The sequence below is a fragment of the Micromys minutus genome, assembly GCF_963924665.1.
Source record: "Micromys minutus genome assembly, chromosome: 7".
Taxonomy (NCBI): Eukaryota; Metazoa; Chordata; class Mammalia; order Rodentia; family Muridae; genus Micromys; species Micromys minutus.
The window spans coordinates 55,462,164-55,485,771 of NC_137976.1; the positions used below are offsets into that span (position 1 = coordinate 55,462,164).

Below are 23,608 nucleotides of genomic sequence, written 5' to 3' on the forward strand. Positions count from 1 at the left end.
CGACAAAATAAACCGTTTCTCCCCTGCACTGTTTTTGGCCAGGGCACCCACAACAGCAACAACAAAAAGAGGTGAGCGCAGAAGGTCAACAAGCACCTCACAGAAAACGGAACAAACATCTAAAACTAATTTCCAAATTACCAATGCTTGTGTGGGGGAAAATGGACTTACAAAGTAAACCTTGGAGGACAGAGCAGCTACACAATATTAAAAAAAGGGAAAGGAAGGGCACACCTTTAATTCCAGCACCCAGGAGCCAAAGGCACTACAGTCTCTGTGCGTTTAAGCTCAAGGCCAGCCTGGTCTACATAGAGGACTATGAAGTGCAGACAATATGAAAACACAAATACTGAAGCTGAAGATGGAAGACACTCAACTTCACTCATAATCACAGTAACGAAATGAAAATAAGACAAGCTACAATTTTCGCTTTTCAAATGAGACAAGAAAATCCAATTTGAGGAAATTAAGTATTAGCTCCTGGAACCTCCGAGAAGTCTGTGAGTTAATACCCCCAGGCAAAAGTGAAGCTCTACAGAACCCATCATGACTTAGCAGTGTTATTTCTTGAAACTGTCTGTTAAAACTATGTGTGCCTATGTGTGTGGTACCCTACGTATAGACAAGATGACATATTTATGAAGAGTAAGGAACTAAAAGTAATTTACATGCCTGACGTCCTCACTGCTCTCAATGGCTAGGATATAAAGTCTACCATGAAAAGCAACTTGGAGAGGGAAGACTTCAGCCGATCTCCACCACTGAGGGAGTCAGGGCAGAACTCCAGGAACCTTGAGGCCAAAGCTGAAGCAGAAGCCATGGAGAAGCTACTTACCAGTTCCTTGGTTTGTTCTCTTATACACTCCAGACAGGACCCCAAGTTCCCAACATTGTTGTGGTTTTTCTATCTCTCCTCTTCTTCCCTCTTTCCCCTCCCCCTGACCTCCCTCTTTCTTTGTTAAAACTTGGTCTCTCACAGCTCAGGATATCCTGAACCCTCGTGTTGAGCCCAGGATATCCCTGAACTCCTCCTGGTCTTTCTGCCTCAGCTTCCTGTGCTAAGAAGTTGCAGGTGTGTATTAATATGTACTTTTGTGCTTATATCTAGATATTTACACAATACAAAAAAACTGGAAACTTAAAAAGCAAGAATTGGAAAAGAAAAAAGACTCTAGAAATGATTCTGTATCTGAGACTTCCATAGATGAAGCTTGGGATTTCTACTGCTTTGATAAAATACCATGAGTACAAGCAACTTGGGGAGGGTGAGTTTGTTTCAGCTCACAACTCAAATCACTGAGGGAAGTCAGGGCAGGAACTATGGAAGAATGCTGCTTACTGGCTTGTATGGCCTGTTCTGCCTGCTCTCTTACAAAACAAAAAACCACTTGCCCAGGGCTGAAACCACCCACAGTGGGTTGGGCCCTCTCACTTCAATAATTAAGAAAATGCCCAACAGACCTGCCTACAGGCCAATCTTATTGAGGTATTTTCTCAATGGAGAGTCCCTCTTCTCAAATGACTCTAGCTTGTGTCAAGCTGATCTAAAATTAACCAACACATATGGTTACTAACTACAAAAAAAAAAAAAAAAAAAAAAAAAAAAAAACCTGAGTAAATTTTAATCTCACTAGAGTGATTTTTCTCTCTCTAACAAAGCTTATAACATTGTCACATTCCTTGTGGCAGTTATAATTAGCTATTTCTTATAAAAAATAAAGTTCTCAGATTGTAATACTTTAAAAGGAAGTAAGTGTTCAGGTTATTTTCTTTGAAAATAGTTTAAAATATTTTGGTATGTTTTATAATGTGTGAGTGTTACTCTTTGTTGTGCTTGCTTTTTACATATGATGTACCCACTACCATTCGTGTTTAGTCTATGCCCCTGTACAGCCTGGAGCTATAACAACTGGAAGCTTCAATTTCACTCAGCTTCTAGGCCGAACAGCAATTTCTCAAAGCAGTCCAAGAGCAAAGTGTAGAAAGCCATGAGGAGGCAGGGAGACAAGGAAATTTAGGATCTCAAACGATGAATACTCAACTTTTAAAGTAATCTGGTGTATGGAAATTGTCCTAAGAACATATAGCAAATGAAAAACACAGTTAAGGGATTCTGCTAACCTCCTTAAGAACCTAAGGTGTGGTACCACAGCAGCCACACTGCTGACTAGGTACATCCAGAGCAGTGGCAGGGGGAAAGCAGGCTGCAGAGCTCCACACTGACAGGGTGTAAGCCTGGTGAACTGTAAGTATCCCAGGGAACAGCAGAGCCACAAAGCCCAACTGCCGGGCAGCACAGGAGGACGAGCTCCTCAGGAAGTGCTGGAACCCGGTATGTTCTACATCTTCAAAACCAGCAAGAACCAGCGCTGCATCGAGCACTTCACCCTAACAACACTGCACACGCCTCACGAGCAGGGAGTATACATGAACAACCACAGGAAGTCACATGACAATCTCTGTACGTTTAAAGAGAGTGAAACCATGTGGAATACCTTCTCCAGCCACACTGGACACTAGTACCACAGACAGGAGGAGGGTTGGGGACATGGCTCAGCTGCTAAGGAAGGCACTTGCCACCAAGTCTGGTGACCTGAGGTCAACCCTGAAACACATGGTGGAAGAAGAACTGGCTCCCACAAGTTGTCCTCTGACCTCTACACTCTGCTATGGTGTGTCCCCCCCGCCCCCCACACACAGCAAAACAAAAATATGAGGAAAATTGGAGAACCTACAAATGTGTTGAAATTAATCTAATTCCGACAATCCAATCCAGAATGAGAAAGGAATTTAAACAGCAGAAATTTTATACTATAAAAATGAGAAAATACTTGAGATTAACTGTAAACAAAAATGCCACATACTAAAACTTTATGGGATGCACCAAATGCAGTATGCAGACACATACAACTAAATGTAACTAAAAAAATAAACACAAAAGAGTTCCGACTACAAGAGTGCCAGCTCAGTGGATATAGTGCTTACTTACCAAGCAAGCTTGAGGAACCGAGTTCAAGTCCCCAGCACCCACATAAAAGCTAGGCAAGGTCAGAGGATGGGAGAGGGGTCATGAGGATCCCATGGCCTTACTGCTGAGTCAGTCTAGCTCAAAAGGCATATTCTGGATTCAGTGAGCAACCCTCCCTTAAGGTATAAAAACAAGTGTGCTCACACATGCACACACAGGCAAGCACACACGCTTACCATACGCACATGAAAGATAACTTCATGTGAATAGTTACTCAGGAAGCTGAGGCAGGAAGACTGCTGTCAGTTCCAGACTAGCCTGAGCCATAAGGCATCTCAAAAAAGAAAAAACTAAAAAAAGAAAGAAAAGGGAGTGGGAGAGGAAGAGAGTAAAAGGGGATGAGAAGGAAGAGAGGAAGGTCTCACAGGGATTATAGCTCAGTAGGAGGCACAGGTACATATACAAAGGAACACACACACACACACACACACACACACACCCCACAGCACCCTCACATAAAAATCACAAAATCAACAACTTGAGACTCGGGAGGAAAAAACTAAATATAAAGCTGAGAAGAAGATAATTTCAAACATTTAAGCAGAGATAACAGAGAGAACAGAAAACTATAGAATGAACAAAAAGAGAAGCTGAGCTTGAAGGGTGTGTGTGCATGTATGTGCAGTGTACAGAAACCAGGACAGCCTTAAGCATTTTCCTTAGGTGCCATTCACAGGGTCTTTCGGTGGTGCTCATATGAAGAAAATTAAATACATTTTTTTAGAATAGTATAAAATAAATCCTAAGTTCAAGGAATAAATATCCATACTGACCTCTATTTTAGCACTTGGATTTTTTTTTTTAATTTATAGTTACAAAGACAATTATTTAAAGTGAGGCATATGTTGAACAAATAATTCTTAAATTGTGATTGGGGTTGGAATAACTTCATAAAAATCTGGTGAGATCAGGCACATCCACAGATCACTTCTTTGCTACTCTTCTCTCCCCTTTCTTTCCCGAATAACCTCTTTCAGCTAGGGTTAAAGGTAGAATCTGTCCACCTCATATTTTGCCCACTGATTCTTAGGCAAGATCTCATGCCTCATAGGTCTAGGGTTTTCTTAATTCGAAACATTCTGTCATTATAAAGGTCCTCAGGAAGCCTTCTTATGGCTTCTTTTACATCTTCAGTTTCATGTAATGTATCATCTCACATTAACCCCAGTTTATTGAATCCTGCAGCATTATAATACCACTTTTGAAAACCATCCAGCTACTTGTTTGATGCTCCAACAGCAGGTTGGCCGGCAATTATGACCTAAGAATGAAGCGCTGCCTTCTGCAAAAAAAAATTTTTTTTTTAATTTTATGTATGAGTGCATTGTCACTGTCTTCAGACATACTAGAAGAGGGCATCAGATTTCATTATAAATGGTTGTGAGCCACCATTTGGTTTCTGGGAATTGAACTCAGGACCTCTGGAAGAACAGTCAGTGCTCTTAACTGCTGAGTCATTTAAAAAACTCCAGCCCCTAGCACTGGATTTTTTAAATCATGTGCGTATGTGTATATGCATGTGTGCGAGCACTCGTAGGCCAAAGACTGTCTCTAGCCCATGAGGCTGGGATTAAGACATGCATAGGCTGGTTTTTATGGGGATGCTGTAGATCTGAGATTCTCAAGCTTTCAGAAGCACAGCAAGAAAACCCTTATCCATGGAGTCACGGTCCCAGCCTAACACTCCATTTTCTAATACCTAGAAGGCTTTCAATACATCACCCACAAAACTAACTAAACACTGAAGAAACAAAACCAAGTAAGATCTAGCAATGCTTTTGAGGATGACAATATAGTTAAAAAGACACAGCTTTTTAAAATTGTGGTAAAACGTAAGAAAATACCATTTAAAAGTATATATAAGCAAGATATTTTAGATGAGCTCTGGGAGGTTATAAAGGCAGAGAGGAAAGGACATAGTGAGTTATCTACTGAGATGAGCATTGAGTAGGAATTTGTGTGAGAACAGTGGAGATGTACAGAGAGTACTACAGAACAGCAGAGGAGAAAAGACATTCTGAAAAGCCTCTGTATACAGAAAAGATAGCACAGTAGACTTGACAAAGAAAAGGTGAGACAAGTTCAGTTCTGGTACAGAATTAAAGACCCAGGCTGGAGAGCTGGCTCAATGGTTAAGAACGCTTGCTGCTCCAGTTCCAGGGGAACCCAGCACCTGGCATGCACATGGTTCTCATACATACATGTAGAAAAACTCATAAAGTAATGAATATTAAAAAAATGAGGACTTTCTAAGTCATGTGACTTACACCTCCAATGGCCATGAATTATTAACATCTTGCCAAGAGCAGACACTCAATCCTCACAATGACCCATACAACCCTTTGCAACTGATAACAGCAAAAACAAGGTAACTACAGATCACTTTTAAACAATTGTCCGGGTTAGGTTAGGAAAGATGCTACTTGTAAACTCTCTAATAAAACCAAGAGCAGTGGTGCCCAGGAAGTACCTAAAGCGTTCTAGCTGTCGTTCTAAGCTATTCAAACGTTACATTTCTATTGCACATCCTATGCTGAATATGGAACCTTTGGTACTCTGAATTCAGAGGCGTACTTTCTACTCCCAAACCCCATTTAGTAGCTGTATACGTCTGAGGTGACTTACATACTATTATCTCAGTGTAGTTTGCATCGTGAAGCGACAACATGAAGATAAACTTGTATTCTTCACAGAGGGCACCATACAGTGTGACAAGTGAAAGGCTCATGACACAATCTAATGATAGCAAGTACTCTATGAATTCATACTATTACTGAATACTGTAATTTATTAAATGGTGGGTTAACATGTGGGCTTCAGTCCAATGCCATCAGCAGTGGGTAAACATTAAATGTGTTCCTTATGAAACACCAAATGTTAAGAAGTAGGAAGTTGACTTATAAAAATGAGTAACTCGCCCAGAGTCATGGTGCTACTGCATGCCAGAACTGCAAAGCTAACCCACCTTCCAGCTACAAAGCAGGCCGTCCACTTCATTTCCAAATGGGTTATATCATTCATTTTCTGAATGGGTTACTGGCACGACACTTTACCCTTTCCCTCCCCAAAGTCAGGGTAAACAGGCATACTTAAGCTTAGAGTAATTCTGCCCAATCTCAGCACTACAGAAAGTTACTGAAAGTGAAGAATGAAAGCAATCTGATACCCTTCTACATTAAAAGTCTCTTATATAAGCAGAAGGGAAAGTTTTTCTCTTCACGCAAACAACCTATGATGTGAAGTATTTTTATATGCAAAATAACTTAGGAGAAAACAATTTAAACAGACCCTGGGATTCCTAGAGGCAGAGTGTGGCTTTATAACATATCCTAAAGCACAAAGTTCTGTGGGGTGAGCTATAACTAAGGACAGGCAAACAGCTGTGTCCATGGAAGAGCTATTTTGTGGTTCAGTTACTCTATCACAGTCTTCATAATGTTTCATGAGGATTTCCTACAGCTAAGCACTAAAGTGGTGGTGGTGGGGTAAATCACTGTTATAGACTTGAAATTCACGAAATTATTAAGTCTAAAATTTCAAAACACCTAAATTCCCATTGTTATCTAATCAAGAGAAAGGCACTAGTCACTGTAAATTAGAGCTCCTAAACATTACAGGACAATTTACAATATGTTGGTTACCACATGCCTCAGTTACTACAGCATGCAATAATCCCAGTGAGAATGTTCACAGTCCTGATTCTGACTGAATAGCTCCTTCTAACTAGCATTTCCCTAGTTACAAGCAGAAAGTAGATTGCCTAAAGGAAAGTCTTTAAAGCTGTGATCAGGGGACTAGAGCCATGGCTCCCAGAGTAGGTAGGCGCTGGAAAGATTGCTCAGTGGTTAAGAGCACTGGCTGCTCTTCCAGAGGACCTGCATCTGGTTCCCAGCACTTTCGTGGTAGCTTACAACCTGGCTCACCACCATCTGGCTTCTGCAAGTACTGCACACCCATGGTGCACAGGCATACACATGCAAACCACCCACACACGTTAAAATGCAAAAATCTCAAAAAAAAAAAAAAAAAAAAAACTTAAGCCAAGAGTGATAAGGATACTGAAAGAATAAGAAATATCTAAGCCAGACAGGGAATCTACACAAAGGAAGAACTGGAAAGGGGGGTGGGAGTGGAGGAGGGGGTAGGTAAAGTGGGCAAATCCTAACAAAAGAGAAGTCTAGAGACCTATGAAATTGAATCCATATAGATTCAAGGGTGGGAGAGGTGGGGAGATAGAGCTACAGAGTAACAGAAACCAGAGTCTAAAAGAAATGGAACAAATTTTGGGAGGGAAAATACTGCAAATCAATAAGTAGCATTTTAATTTGCTCAAAAGTTAAGATATATTACTTTCAGTGGAGACAGATTATTGCTCTTCTGATAAACTTCTGTTAGAGGTCTTCCAGCATCTACAGGAGCAAAAGGCAGAAGCAAGGAGGGAGAAATCCCCCTCAGCGGCACTCACAGAATAGCCAGTCAGCTTTCTGTCAGAATGATAGAGCCCTCCTGTGAAAGCAAAACCTGAAAGGCCACTCAGCACCCTGTAGGCCTCCCTCTCTACCCTTTCATTTCCAAGTTAAATGTGTTAACATTTACAAAGCATTAAAATAAGGCCTGGTAGTAGAACTATATTTATTAAAGTAATTACAACACGATGTTTAGGGAATTTTCAGGAGGCATTTGCAAATGAATCTGTATGTTATCTATTTAATAGATCATGAAAGACATAATACTGACCTTTACTTTCCTCTGGGGTACTACAATGTCTAGATCTAATAATAAAGAAGTCGAGGGGATATAAAATCCTATATGAAAATGCTGTAGACACAGGAGATGCTCTGTGATCTTATTTGGGAAGGGACCATTAAAAATGGCAATACTAGAAGCTTTCTACAAAGTCAAAAGGAAACGTGGGCCTAACAAGACATTACAAACACAAAATCTCATTCGGAGTAATTTCGGAGAAAAAAGGTGCTTTGGTTGTTCCTTTGTCACTTGCCTTGCTTCTTCAAACCTGTAGGGGGTGGAGGGTGGGTGTGGGTAAAAGACTAAGAAGTGAGGGGATGTTAGCAGCAGGAAGCGAGGAGGGGATGGAGAGAGATGCTGCCGGCTCCTAGGGATGCCAGGGAGGAGGAAGAGAGAGATCCAGCACAGGGTCACCCGACCAGACAGAGACCTCTCAGTGATTTTCCCTGGCTAAGCAAAAACCACTTACCTTTCTCTTCTGATCAACTTCCAATTAACAGAATGACATAATTTTCCTCCCCTAATAAACAGAACTATCAGAGGGTTCCACAAGCACATAAGGAACACAGAAATATGAATAAAACTATAAATGTGCTTAAGAACTGAAGACATGTTTACTTTAAAGTAGAAAAGCCCCTTCCCTCCAAATTTAAGACAGGGCTGCTACTATGTAGCACCGGATAACCTCTCACTTGAGACCAAATGTCTCAACCTTTCAAGTACTCAGGTTCTAGCCCGCCAGTGAGCTCAGAAAGTTTGCTTCCTTTTTAAATTGTGTGTTGGGGATGTGGGGCAGGGGAAACCCACATGTGCAAGAACACAAGCCCATGTCCATGTGAGGAGGCCAGAAGAGAACATGTGGTACCCAGCTCTGTCAGTTCCCTGAGACACGCTCTCTCTCTAAATTTGAAGCTGGGATGGCAGAGAGAATTCCCAGGAACCCATCTGTCCCATGACCCCAGAGTGGGCTACAGGTGTATGCAGCCATGTCAAGCTTTAACTGTGGGCTCTGAAGACTTGAACTAAGTTAGTGTACCAAGAGCTGTGAAGCTGCCTCCCCAGCAGCCTCGGGAAGATCCCTTAAAATTTATTCTTCTCATTGACATTTTCCCGATATCATCAACTGTGTACCTTGGGTTCAGAATCCCTGGTCTGTGCTTTGGATTCTCCCAGTCAATTAGCAAAGCTGACGGAGGTGCGGAGGGAGGGGTTATGACAGCAAGAACAGTTCATACTTTCTACACCTACCTTCTCCCCACTCGAGTAGAAGAAATACCGCAATCGGACTATGTTACAGTGATCTAGCTTCCTCATGATCTGGAGTTCTCGGTTCTGCAAAGGAAGTACATAAAATATTAAGGATAACAGCTCCTCATCATAACAATCAAGGTACTTCTAAAATACCATTAAGCACAGAGACTGTGGCTGCATCATTAAGGGTAAGGGGAGAAAGGTAGAGAGATAGTAGGGGTAAAAAGGAATAACGCCTCATCAACCATGGTAAGAAACTCAGTCTCACCATAAATGCAAACGGAAGTCAGTGGAGACTTCGACAGGTGAAGTTATGATCTGATTTACTATTCTGAAAGAGAGTTCTAAAAGTTGAACAGAGTGAGTGGGAATAATAGGGGGCAAGAGAAACCACGAAACAGAAAAGATAATGGAATTATAAAGAAAAGACTGTTATCTTAGAGCCAAGAAAGAAGTTTATATCAAAAGTTGCTAAGAGACAAAGATTAAAGCCACAAAATTGACAGTCTGGCTAATGTAAGATGTTGCTGTCATAACAACATGACAACAGAGACTAATGTGGATGAACTAGGTAAGTGTGGGAGGTACAGTGAGCTGAGGCAGGCTCGGTGAATACCAGCTATGCAGGATGACAGGTCAGGAAACCCACTCTGCCCAGACATCTGTACAGCACATGCCTCAGAGAGCTAAGGTCACCTCAGGCAAAGCAAAGGTGTACCAAAAAAAAAAAAAAAAAAAAAAAAAGGAATCTTTATAACTACAGTGTTAAACATAACCTTTCATAAATAACATAACTGATTAACTGAACCAAGAAATTAATCTTAATGCAGAATTAAAAGGCTAGTTACTATGGAAAAGCCTGTAGACTACAGTCAGGTAAGAGATTAATAAAATAAAACACAATACTCTAAAATAATGCAGGAGGGTTTTCTTTCTTTTTTTTAAGAGATGACACAGTGGTTAGGAGATCTTGATGCACTTGCACAGGACTTAGGTTTGGTTCCCAGCGCCCATATGGTTGCTCCCAACAGTCTGAAATTCTAGTTCTAGGGGATCTAGTGCCCTCTTACCCCCATGAGCACCAAATATGCACATACCGATTCAGGCAAAACACTCATATACAGAAAATAACAATAAATGAATCTTTAAAAAGCACTATCCAACTCTTTCCGCTTCCTGATTGTGGGTACATTGTGCACATGTGCCCCCATACCCAAAACACCGTATTTTCCCACAGCAATGAAAAAGCTAATAAAGTGTGCTAAAAAGTTTCTGGTCAGACTGGGTTCATCAGCTCTTCTTTATGAAGGGGGCCGTGTTCTCATGAGGCCCCAGCCCTCATTAAGAAACTACTGACGGTTAGTGGTGGCTGAAGGAAGGGCTGGCACTCTGGGTAGCCTTGGCTGTCCTGGAACTTGCTCTGTAGACCAGGACTAAAAGTATGCAGCACCACTCAACTCAAACTGGATTTTATTTTTATGTTCTAAATACCTTCCTGTATATAAGAGGTACAATTTAGATAGAAACACACAGATCATTTCAAAGTAAAAGAAATAACCAAAGAAACCATACCCTACAGAACACTGGAGCGCAATATTACTTCCTGCCAGTGACAGCTTCTCCTTATCCCTATTTCATCCACACAGTAAACATGTGCTCTACACTATCCTTAAACCTTGCTGCCTATTTCAGAGTGTCAATGCTACCTGCTCACTGGTCACACTGTCATAGGAATGCCGTGACCTTTCCCACACCCACCTGTTCATAAACTGCTACTTCATTTCTATTCCTTCATCTTCAGGTCCCTTTCTGCTGTTCCAACACACATTAAACCCCCCTTATTGCATTTAAAAATATTTTCAAGTATACTGAAGTTTTGCAGTGTATTATTACAAGCATAGGTCAATGTTGTTACATAAATGTATCCCAAAACTTACAGAATTCATGTATTATATTGCAATAACAAAGAGAAAAACATTTACCCTGTCTAATCAAGTTAAGAGCAAAAACTGAGCTTGCTATCTCAAACTAGCACTGAGAAGAGAATAAGGAGGGAAGGCAAGTAGACTTACATACAAAATAAAGACTTGTAATTGTAATACACATAAAAAGCAAGCTTCTCAAGATAAGACAAATACCATAAGAAAACCTGATGAAGACATGTCAATCAAAAACTGCTTTTCTTTTTTATAAAAAATAACATTGAAATATATATAAAAACTGTTATGGTTTAGATATATATTCCCTAGAAGACACATATGTTAACATCTTCATTCATAGCTAGTGAATCCAATTAATGAGTAATTGAATCCTAAAGCTGTTGGACCCTTCATGGTGTCCTAGCATGTTTGGGACTAGTCTGGCTGGAGAATGGAGTTCTCTGGAGTGTATCCTGGAAAAGTGTACTTGTCTCCCGTCCCTTCCTGCATTCTCTCGGCTTCCTGTGAGCAACTCTGCTCCATTACACTCTTGTGCTGAACTATCAAGCCACGGGACTAAAACAGTAGAGTCATCTAACCCTGGACCAAACCTGCTAAAAATCAACCATAAGCCAAAAAGTCCTTCCTTTTAGTAATTGCTGTCAAGTGTTTTTGTTACAGCAACAAAAGCTAACAAGTAGACATAAAGGGCTTTACTCACATAACTGGTGGGCCTTAGGCTAGGGAGGAGAGAGTAGGATGGCTGGCTTGCATCTGAAAGCGAAGCCATAGAACCAAAGACTATCAGAAAGGCACTTTGGGAGCCATTATGTAACCTGGAGAAAGTTAACTTTCAGGAAGAAACAACCTGCAAGCTTAAAGCTGTGGGTGTAAAGTAGGCAGCACACATCTGTCGATCATCTATTCCTTGTTACCAGTTTGTTCTACTGAGAGACCTTATCCCTCACCACAGAGAACTCTGCTGTTACTGTGAAACAGGATTCACCTCAAAGACATTGTTTTTAAGACTACCTTCCCTAAATATAACCTGTAAAGAATTAACGTTATCCAAAGAGAAGGGTCACTTTAATCCCTAACTTTTATTCCATAGTAAAGTCGGATGTCCCGCAAATGCTCTACAAATGGCTTCTAAAAAGAAAACCTCAAAATAACTGTAGGTATACAACAGATATTTTCAACTCACAGAACTTAGTGTCTTGGTCTGCAAAATAATATGCTAATGAGTAGGCTCACCAAAATTTGCAATACAGTATGTGATTTTATGACTAACAAACCTCTGTGGGAGCACACAACTGTGGTGGTCTGAATGAGATCGGCCCTCAGAGGCTCCTATGTTAGACTACTTGGTCCCCAGTTGGAGAAACTGTTGTGTGTTAAGCCTTAAGCCCTGTGTGGACGGTGCTACCAGCTCCCGCCCAGAGAATGTTGGATCTGTGCATGAAAAACACAGATATATACATGTTGCTCAATTTCAACCTGCCTTATGGCTCAATTCCTGGTACCTCTCCCACTCCCCAGTACTCCCAGCTCAGTATCCTAGATCTGCCCTCAATTTCAGTTGCTCAGCCACCTTCAGTCCAGCTCAACACCCCAATCTCCTGCCTGGAGAAACAGCTCATGGCTGCTCTGCCCAACATCTCACTGGCTGGTTGGCCTTTCTCCCTCAGAAGCATGGCAAACACATTCCTTCCTCCCTGTATCTGCTAGCTTGCCTGTGGGGAATTGGGGAGTGAGTCAGAAGTCCTGCCTTTCCTTCTGACCAGCAAATGGCCCATTGCATCTTTTCTGATCAATCAAGAACCAATTGGGAAACAGGACCTTAGCATCAGAACCACCCCTACAGAAACTCTCTGGGAAGATTTAGGAGGTATGTCCTTATTGAAGGAGGTGAGTGACTGAAAGTATCATTGAAGTTTCAAAATCCCATGCTATTCCTAGTTAACTTTCTCTCCGCCTTGTGCTTGTGGATAAAGATGTAAGCACTTCGCTACTGCTCCAACGTCATGCCTGCCTGCTGCCATGTTCCCCACTATGATGACCATGGATGAGCTTTAATTGTCTGAACCTGTAAACTCCAAATAACTTCTTTCTTCTATGAGTTATCTTGGTAACTAAAACAAGGAGAGAGAGAGAGAGAGAGAGAGAGAGAGAGAGAGAGAGAGAGAGAGAGAGAGAGAGAGAGAAAAAAAAAAAAAAAAACCTGCTTGTTATTTTGTAACTATCAGAGGAAAAAACAGCCTTACATACAAAGATGAGATTTTGCAAGCCATGAACGAAGAAACACTGGTGTGCTCTGAGTAAGAAATTTGACTTGGGGAATATTATTGACTAAGTAAAGTTCTTAAGGTATGAGGGGAAGAAAACCAGGACTATAGAGAAGGAAACCCTCAAAAGGGGATGGGATCCAAGGTCTGAGAAGCAGATTGACAGCTGCCAAGTGGAATGTGGGGATCTCTCAGGCGTCCTACATGACACAGGAGCAGGGGCCACTGGCCTAGCAAGTTCTTTGGGAAGCAAGGAGATACATGTTCACCTGAAGGAACAGACACTGAAGGTGAAAGGTGTAGAATGGAACCTGAATACTCCCTCCTCAGCAAGAGGGCTTCTGAAGTCACAATAGCATAGAAATGTGTATAAAGAAAGAAAAGATGCCCAGACTTGCCAGGACTCCTAATTAGAGTCAATAACAATAAACAACAGCAAAAATAAACTGAAGAACCTAAACAATGGTGTCACATTAACCACCCCCCATTCCCGATAAAATTTTAAGGTATTCAAAAACTTTTGAGGCATATTTATATGTAGATCATAAGTAATCACACAAGAGTAAAAAAATGAAAAGAAGTTATAGGACAAAAGCCACAAAACTAATACCCTAAAACAAGTGTAGACAAGTATTTTCTATGAAGGACCAAACAGTAAATACTTAAGGCTGGCAAACCATATGGACTTTGCTACTCAACTGTACAGCTACACTGTAAAATAGCCATCAACAAGATTAAAAGAAAAAACATGAACATGCTTTAATAAAACTTACTCTTTATTGAAGAACAAAAAAACAAAACAAACAAACAAAAACAAGAGGAAGGAAGCCCAGTTTATCACTGGTCTAGAAAACAAGAAAGAAAAATTTCTGATACTCAGTTTTTAATTATTACCCCCAACCCTCTCATATACACACAGAATGAACTTTGTAGATTAATTTAACCACTAGTGTTCAAGGAATGTATACTATTTTCATATGATGCTACTATAACCAGTGCATAGAATATTCAACTGTAAATTATAGTTATAAAGGAATCAACTGTGTGGCCAAAAGAGAAGTAGAGGAGTTATACTTCTGGTCAGCTGTGGTGGATTAAAGATGACCCGAACTAGGTTCTTGAACGCTTATTTCAGAGGCCTCATTAGCATATAGGTAAATGCTATCTTGAATGCATTTCTTAAACCCTGTGTCTAGAAAGTCAATATAACAATTATTAGCAACAGTGATGATACCAATGACTACAGAATATTGAAAATATGTGACTGATATGTACACATATATGTATATAGCATATATACTATGCCAGCAGCTTTATTGTTATGATTTAAACCTTTCATGTCAGCAACATCAGTATCTCATTTTAAGAGGCAGTAAGTACAGAAGGCTTCAGAAAGTTGCTAGTAGGGCTGGAGAATTGGCTCAGCAGTTAAGAGCACCAGCTGCTCTTTCAGAGGACCCTGATTCAATTTCTAGCACCCACATGGCAGCTCACAACTGTCTAACTCCAGTTCCCATGGATCTGACTCCTTCACACACTTACTTACATGCAGGCCAAACACCAGTGCACATTTTTAAAAAAAATTACTTAAGAAAGATGCTAGAAAACATCAGAGACATTTTTTTTTAATTTAATTAAACAGGTGTGTCAGAAATCATGCTCTGACTATAACAATGGAATATAACCCGTTTTGGCCTGCATCTTACTATTTAACCGAGAAACACAACAATAATAAAACAGACTTCAGTGCTCAGAGTTTATCATTCAAAACAAGGCAAGTAGACATGTACACACAGATGCCACACAACAGAACATGGTGCATGTAGTTAAAAGGATTTTTATTAAAATGAGAGTTCTAAAAGTATCTTTTAGAAACACGCACGCAAAGAAAATGTGAATCATTTTACATGAAAGGATACAAATTAAGTTAAGGCTGAGGTCTCAATCCCACTCTGGGACCACTGACTTGCTAAGTACACAAAATCCTTACAGCTTCTCAGAAGAAAGTTTCTATATAGCTCTAGAATATAACTGAACTACAATCTCAGCCCCGCAGACTAGATCACAGACAGCGTGTGGCCGACCATTCTCCTCCTCCAATGCTCTCGCCTGTTCCCTTTCTTCTCTTGGTTTTTATCCTTTACGTTCCTCAGCTCTTTTCAACTGCCTCTGTCATCCTGTCCAGTCTGCAGCTCAAAAGCTCGTGACTCCCAAGTGAGTATCACCAAGCCAGGTCTCTCCAGTGAACTATCTACTTAACAATTCCCTTTTTAGATTGTGTCATGTCTTTAGCAAATTCCTGATTGCCTTTAAACCTGCTCCACCCACAGCCTTCCCATTTCACCTGCAACTGCACGCCTCCATTACCTAAGTAATCCTTGCAGTATTGATTCGGTTTCCTCTCTGGCCTCACATTCCACCAATTGGCTCTACCTCCAAAATACACACAGGATTCCAGTAATGACAATCTTGTGCATTTGTTCTCTAGCAATGAGATTCATATTTATATAAAAAGCTACACAGGAACATTAAAACATAACCTTAATGTGAATAGCCACCAAATGTCCTTTATGGGAGGAAGTATATAAACAAGTTATAGTACATCTGTATCATACTATGATTCTCAATAATGGACCTAAATCTACAGAAAAATATTATATTAAATAAATGATCCCCAAAGTTATATACTATATGTAATTCTTTTATGTATCAGTCTTATACTCCTTTAATATTATTTTAAGATTTATTTTGTGTGAATTAGTGTTTTGCCTCCCTGTATGTCTGTGTACCATGTATATACCTAACACCTGCAGAAGCCAGGAGAGAGTGTCAGATTCTTTAAGAGTGGAATGATGCACAGTTGTGAACCACCATGTGGGTGCTGGGAACAGAACCCGGGTCCTAGAATAAACTTTTTGTTGCCAGGGGTATATTGGGTGTTAGGGGTGGAGGGATGACAGGGAAAGACAGATATCGTGGTTATCAAAGGGTAATGCAAGGTCCCTGTAATGCTTCTAATCTTGACTGTAGTAAAGATATACACCAACACTTAGAATAAAGATATTCAAGAGTCACTGGGGAAAGGTACTTGCTACAAAGCTGGAGATTCTCAATTTGATCCCTGAACTCACATGATAAGAAAGAACCTACTCCTGGAAGTTGTCCTCTGACAGATGCATGCTGGGATTTGTGCATACCCACAAACATGCACAATAATTCTTATAACTTCGTAAGGAACTAATCTAGTTCCCCTCACTTCAGGTATTTCCTCAAATTCTTACCTATCTTAAATCACAACCTCAACAGCCCCCCCCCATCCCTTTATCCAAGTCTTTGATTCATTCTTCTTCAGAGTAACAAAATTACAACATATTATACCTAAATTATTGCATCTTTGGGGGGATATTTTAGTGTTATAGATCCTAGTTCTTATAACAATATCAAACTCACATCAATACAAATCAGCACTATGCATTTGATAAGCTCTACTTTTTAAAAAGTACAACGCACTTTATTGTAGGGAATGCCACTGCCAGTATGAACATGAAAGAGGAGCTGGAGAAAGGTCTTACAGCCCGTCACAGTGGGGAAGGCTGGGGAACCAGTGTGAGGTGGCTGGACAAATGACATCCCCCTTCAGGAGACGGTGATTAATGCTGATCTTCTCCCTCCCAGAGCAAGTCCTCCTGTAACTAACCCAACCTAGAATCCTTCACCAGCATGTCCAGGTCTGTCTCCTACATAATTACGGACAACAGTAAATCACAGACCCTCAATGGCATGCTAATAAAGCTACACCTCCATGAATGATAAAATGCATGAGTTACTATCTCTGAATTCTTTTACTGACAGGGACTCTTAGATAGATAGTTTTGGTATCTTAGCTTTGTTAAATGCATTAATTTGAAGGAATCTGAAAAGGAAACTTAAAGGTTCTTTGGAAAGTTGGTTAGATGGTGTTCTGCTGGGGGCAAACACGGGAAGGAATGTTTTGTTAAAGTGGAGAGAGGTGTGAAAGGCTAAGGCAGCGAGGAGAGAGGATGCTCTGCTAAAGCAAGCCCGTGAGAGGACAGGTGATGAAGGATGCTGTGCTAAAGATCCGATTGGCCAGCCTTATTTTGTAGTTGAGCTGCACTGCTGGGACTGCATAGATAACAATGGACCAAAGAAACCTTCTCTTGCTGTGCTGCCGTGTCCTGCTGCCTCCACAGACGAGGGCCAACTGGCAGAGTGATGTCAGCTGAGGCAAGACCCGGAGAGCATGACGGGCTGACCAGGCTTACTGCCACAGGAATCTACCAGTCCTTCCAAAAACTGACCACTACCAAAATCCAGCCAACCAACTAAAAACCCAGGGTTCTTTCTCCAGATGATGTGTCAGATTCCCAACTAATTAGAAAATAGGGTATTTATCATCACTAGTGAAAAATGCTAAAGTTTTACTTTAGCAAGAAAAATTTATTCTAAACAGCAATACAGAAGGATTTTGAAAATTCAAAAATGATAGGTAATAAATGAAAAACAGTAATTGTGCTACATAAATTAAGTTTCATTTTTAACCTTTTATTGGTTCTTTGTGAATTTCACCCCAATCCCACTCATCTCCCCTCAATACCCCCAAACCAACCCTCCACCCTTGCAACACCCTCACAACAGAGAAGAAACTCTTGCTGTGGAAGCTGCAGTGTGTCACAGTGTGCCCCACAGGACACCCTTCTGTTCACACTTCTTTGCTTGAAAATGTTCGTTACAATGACTTGTTGGTCTGATCCAAGTCCTCTGGCTTCTACCACTCTATCAATACTGGACCCTCGCTGGGACTCCTCTCAGACATCCTGTAGTTACCCTGTGTCATGGAGACACTGAGTCTTTGGATCTGTAGAACCAGCCCCTTCATACACTCTATCAGTTCACTGATGGGACAGATGTGGGGATGTGCCAATTCGATCTGGGCCTGAGAGACATCAGAGATGGTCAGCCCACTGGCTCATGCTCTGCAGCCCCGTACCGGGCTCAGCGCTAGCTTGTTGCCCAAGGGTGCAGGGTTTGCTCTCCAAAGTATTGCATCCAGTGAGAGACACAGCCACTCTCATAATCCCAGGGCCAGCTCTTGCATCTGCCAAAAAATGAGGAAAGGGAGAGAGGATGTGTGTCTCTCTCTCTCTCTCTCTCTCCTCATCAACACAACCAGACAAGAGGCAGGGCCCTCTCTCACACCCTTCAACCCTCTGAACTGGCTCACCAATAGCTCAAACTCTACTGTCATGCCCACGTGAGGTGCAGAGGCTGCTCTTCTTAGAATGACAGCTGGTGAAGAACAGGACCAACTCTTCTGCTCTCAGGACCCCAGGTCTCCCACCTGCTACAGATGGTGAGGAGCGTATCTTCCCCTCATCCATGCCGCCACAGGGAGGTGCGTGGCAGAGCCAGTTCTCACACACACGTCCTCAGGCCCAGCTCATCTGCTGTTCCTGCAAGGTACGGGGCCGCTCTAGAGTACTGCAGCTGGCTAGGGTCAGGCTCGGGGATCTTGCACTCATACTTCTAGAACCAGCTCTCCACAATGCCCAGGTGAGGAGAGGGGCCAATTCTGCATAGCCCTCAGACATCACACACAGACACACATGGTTGGCAGCCCAGATCAGAGATGTCTGCCCCGCTTTTGGTGGCATCAGACCACTGCTCCTGGATGTGGCTTCTGGTGGCAGCACAGGCCAGGCCTCTACCATGGTCTCAGGTGGCATCACTGGCTACTTATATGAGGCTGCTCCTCAATACCCTCAAGTGTCCAGTTCTGCCTCTCTACATGTGACCACGCCCTTATTTCTCAACCACTCACTTGCTCCTCTTAGTGGCAACTGGGTTCTCTGAGTGTCTGAGGTCATCTCAGAAGCAGTCTCAGGAGCGCTAGGCCCTGCTCGTGCATTAGGGCACCAGGCAGGGGTCATCTCAAGCATGTTCTGTACCCCCAGGCCAGTGTGGCACAAGACTGGGGTTCATCTCAGACTAGCTCCCTGTCAGGTTCCCATGGCACCAGTGTGGTGTTTATCTGAGGCGCACTCCTCTCCCGGCCTACCCAAGTGGCCGTCTGTCTTGGGCTTACTCATACCTGGGGCCTATGGTACTAGGCAGAGCTCTTCTAGTCTCTGGCTTGCCTGTCCTGGGAACCCTTCCAGGTTTGCTTGGAACAGGAATAGTGGTTGTCTCAGACTAGCTCCTCGTCCAGGCCCTCTGGCACCAGGCTGGTAGTAGTCGCAGGGTCACTTTATTCAGGGAATATTAGGCTACTAATCATTCAGATGTTCACAGGTCAGAACACTGAGCGTAGGCATAGCCTCTTTCCTCTCTGCCACCCACTGACACACATGTGACACAGCAGCCACATCTGCAACGCCTCTAGGGGCAGGATGTAAATTACTTTTAATTCTGGTACAAAAATTAAGATGCCGGTATTAATAATTATAACCACAAAAATATTAATGGCCATATAGTATATCAAGAAGTAAAATATGACATTAGTAGTATAAAACTCTACGGAATTTTCATATGCAATAGAAGTTATCAGCTTAAATGGTTCTATGCAAATGCAGAGTTATCACATCCACAAACCACAAAACGATAAAGAATTATCAAACTGCAAACATAAGAGCAGAAAACAACAAATGTGCTTTAGAATAAACTCACCAATCTAAAGCAAAGGACCAATGACTGAATGAGCAAAGCAAGACTCAATTTCTCACAGACACTGTCTAAGAGACTCACCATAAGCTGAAGCAAATGCAGAAGCTCAAAATGAGTGGACAGAAAGGACACTTTCCATGGTGACCAGAAGAGAGGTAGAATGACATATTAGCTAAAACAAATTTTAAGTCAAAAACCAACAAAAGAAAAAAGGGTAGTGATAAAAGACTGAATCCAACTGAAATCCATCCAATATGCGTGTGTGTGTGTGTGTATACACACACACACACACACACACACACACACAAATAATAGTAAAACTTATTTTCAAGCACCCTTAGAACTATGTGAACTATGTAAAGACAGATCACATACATGCAAAGCCATATGAAGTTTTAACAAATTAAACAAGACAAATATTGTATCTAGCATATTTTATAGCTATAATGAAGTAAAAGCAAAGAAAGTTAGGAGATACACAAAATGTCTATATGAAATATGGATACTCTGGGTTTTATGTGAGCAAAGCCCATATGCTGCTTATGTGGAGACAAAGAGGAAAGACAGTGAAGCCTCACGCTCTCTATGATGAGTTTAATTTAGAATTTGAAAAACCCAGTAGGTAAGAGCAAGTGTTTTCAAGCTAAGAGCAGACAGGAACTGCATGCAGTTCTCATATCACTGTTATGGGACTCTAAAGTGGTACAGTTATTAAGGAGAGCGGGTTACCATTCCCTTAAGATTTTAATCACCATGTGAGCCAGAAATTCCACTTCCAGATATGTGTGTGTATATATGTGTGTATGTGTAAATGAAAAACAAATGTGTAAACAATAACTATAAACAGAGTCATAGTGACATCATTTCTAATAGCCAAAAATATAACCAACAAAAATATAACCTGAGCATCAACAAAACAGCACACTCTACCACCATTTGACCATAAAACATAATTCAGATGAGAAACATGCTGCTCCAAAAGGCCAACACGCACCTCCCGAACAGCAGTACCAAATGTGCTCTAACCTGCACAGACTTCTGGGCTGTGGTCCTGCACTAGGCATGGTGATGTGAAACCAAACAAGCAATAATACAAAGTTGAACAGAGAAGATGGATTAAAAGTTACCTCCATGAATTGCATTAAGTAAAAGCCAAGTAACAAAAGAGAGACTCTCATCCAAAGACAGGAAGAACACAAAAAATCTATAGGAAAGAAAAGGTCAACGGAAAAGTCTGGAGAAGGAAATAGGAAAGACACTAGAGGTGGTTCACAGTCACCTATAACTTCTGTTTCCAGAGGTTCCAATGGCACCTTCTGGCCTCAAGGGCACCAATGCATGTGGTACAGAGACTTACATGCATGCAAAGCATTTCCTTCCTTCCTTCCTTCTTTTTAAAGAATGCCTACTGGTAGCAATGCCCTCAGTCCCAGCACTCAGGATACAGAAGCAGACAGGGGCAGTAAATTCCCAAATATAACCTGATGGGGTAGTCATCCCAAAGATGCAAAGAGCAACATAAAAACAAAGATGACTAAAACAAAAAACTGACTTTTTCAAAAAGTTATAACTTAATGACCACATAAAAAAGACAGGGTAATGGTTGAAATACTGACAAATGAATTTAAAAGTGATAAATTAATTCAAAGAATATAAAAAGACAGAAGGAAGAAATAAGGGAATTCATTCAAGCCCTGAATAAGAAAAGCCGGCAACAGGAGAGACAGAGAGTCAGAGAGACAGAATAAGCAAAGAAATTAGCATTGGGGGAACATCCCCAAGCAATGTTAAATATGAATTACCCAATAGAAGAATTAAACATTAAAATGGAAAATTACTACTAATACACTAGACCAAGCAGAATATCAAAGACTGAAATTAAGTTTAAAAAAACCACATTAAGACATTAGCAAAGAAAAAAATAATCATGACCAAAATATCTAAGAACTGTTATGTTAACATGTAATAAATAAACCCAAGGACAGAAAGAACTGAGAAGAAAATCTGAATGTACAAAAATCCTATGCAATGTGATTACAGCAGAATTTTTCCAAAACGTAGGACATAAAAAGGCATCTAAGCATAAAAGACAGTAGAGTGTTGCACATATGCACCAAAAATTCTTCACATTACTATGAAAATGTTAAGACCAGAGAATCAAAAAAAAAAAAAATCATTAAAAGCTATAATAAAGAATTTACAGAGGCAAACCTGTCCAACTAACACCAAAACTATTGGTAAATAGCATAAAGGTGAGGAAGCCTTGAACGATGCAGTTTAGACGCTACAATTAACAGCAAACTGACTTTGTCTGGCAAAGTTGTAATATTTTTTAATGTGTACTTTCAGATTTCATTGTGTCACTTTTGCAGGCAGCTAGCCCACTACTAAGAACTCAGGGCTGACTCCTCCTTCCCCTCTCTTACTGTGTGGATTTTTCCAGACAGAGTCTCTCTGTGTAGCCCCAGCTGTCCTAGAACTCACTCTGTGGACAAGCCTGGCCTCAAACTTGGAGATCCACCTGCCTCTGACTCCCCAGTACTGGAATTAAAGACACGCCACCACACCCAGCTCCATCCCCTTTATTTTAAAATCAGTTATTTGAGAATTTTGTACAACAGATTTTGATCATATCTGCCCGTCCCTCCATGTCTCTCAGATCGACCTCCTCCCACACCCATGCCAACCCCACTTTTGTGTTTGTCTCTATCCCCTTCCTCACCAACTCCTTTTTCTTCCCCCACAAATATAGCTGATGTTTCCATAAACTCCTGTACGTGTGGCCTTCCAGTGGAGTGTGATCAATTTACCAGGGACTACACCCTAAAGCAAACTGACTCTCTCTCCAACAGTTTTCAGTTGCTCATGGGTACAACCCGCCATGCTGGGATTTTGTCTAGCCGTGGGCTTAAGATGGTCCTGTGCATGCTGTCTTAACTACTAGAAATCATTATGTGTAAGTGCCCTACGGGCAGAAGCCAGTTTCCTTTAGTCACCCACTGACTCTAGCCTACTCATTCCCTTTTAGCATGGCTGCTGAGCTTTAAGAGTGGAGGTATGATAGGGACATTCCAGTTAAAGAAAAGCACTCCATAATCTACTACAAAAGCAGCTTCTCTAATGACTGGTGAGACAAGCACTGTCTCTGGGTACAGTGACAGATCCTTAGGAATCACTTTGATACTATTCCACTGAGAAGAGAAATAGTGAGTAGTAGGCTCTCCCCTAGGGCCTATGATTTACCCAGCCACAAGTTCCTGCCAGGGATAGGGGTTTCAACTTGTGCAGCTTGATTCAATCTAATTTAAAAAGTGGCTGGTTATTCCCATTACAGTCCTGCCACTACCACATCAGTGGGCATGTCTTGCCAGGCCAGTCACTGCCGCGGCTCCCAGTGTTCACGGCTAAATTGAGATGAAAGAACACATGCAGCATTTATCTCTCTAGGTCTACGTCACCTCACACAGAATTATGTTTGCCTGAAATTTTCACGGGTTTGGTTTTTCAATATTCCACTGTGTAAATACAGACCGCATTTTCATTTCATATGCATCAGCTGACAAGACATCTAGGCTATTTCCATTTCCCAGCAATTGAACGTGGATGAGCAAGTACCTGTGTAGCAGAGAACAAGCGTTCCTCGGTATATAACCAAGCACGGCATAGCTAGGTCCTGTGCAGATCTATTCCTAGCACTT

General features: G+C 41.4%; 1 protein-coding gene and 1 pseudogene across 3 annotated transcripts in view; both read right to left on the minus strand.

The window, feature by feature from the left end:
• The window catches only part of GSK3B (glycogen synthase kinase 3 beta), a 127,833-nt gene that overhangs the window by 52,823 nt on the left and 51,402 nt on the right, over positions 1 to 23,608 (minus strand). For both annotated transcript variants that reach the window (XM_080919632.1, XM_080919631.1), the window contains exon 3: positions 9,023 to 9,106. In XM_080919632.1, the coding sequence (XP_080775758.1) occupies positions 9,023 to 9,106 (84 nt within the window). The remainder of the gene's footprint in view (positions 1 to 9,022; positions 9,107 to 23,608) is intronic.
• LOC308422567 (cytochrome b-c1 complex subunit 7-like) lies at positions 3,964 to 5,756 on the minus strand (annotated as a pseudogene). The gene is made up of 2 exons: positions 5,658 to 5,756; positions 3,964 to 4,289 (listed from the first exon to the last, which is right to left on the minus strand). The product of its transcript is annotated as a cytochrome b-c1 complex subunit 7-like (transcript).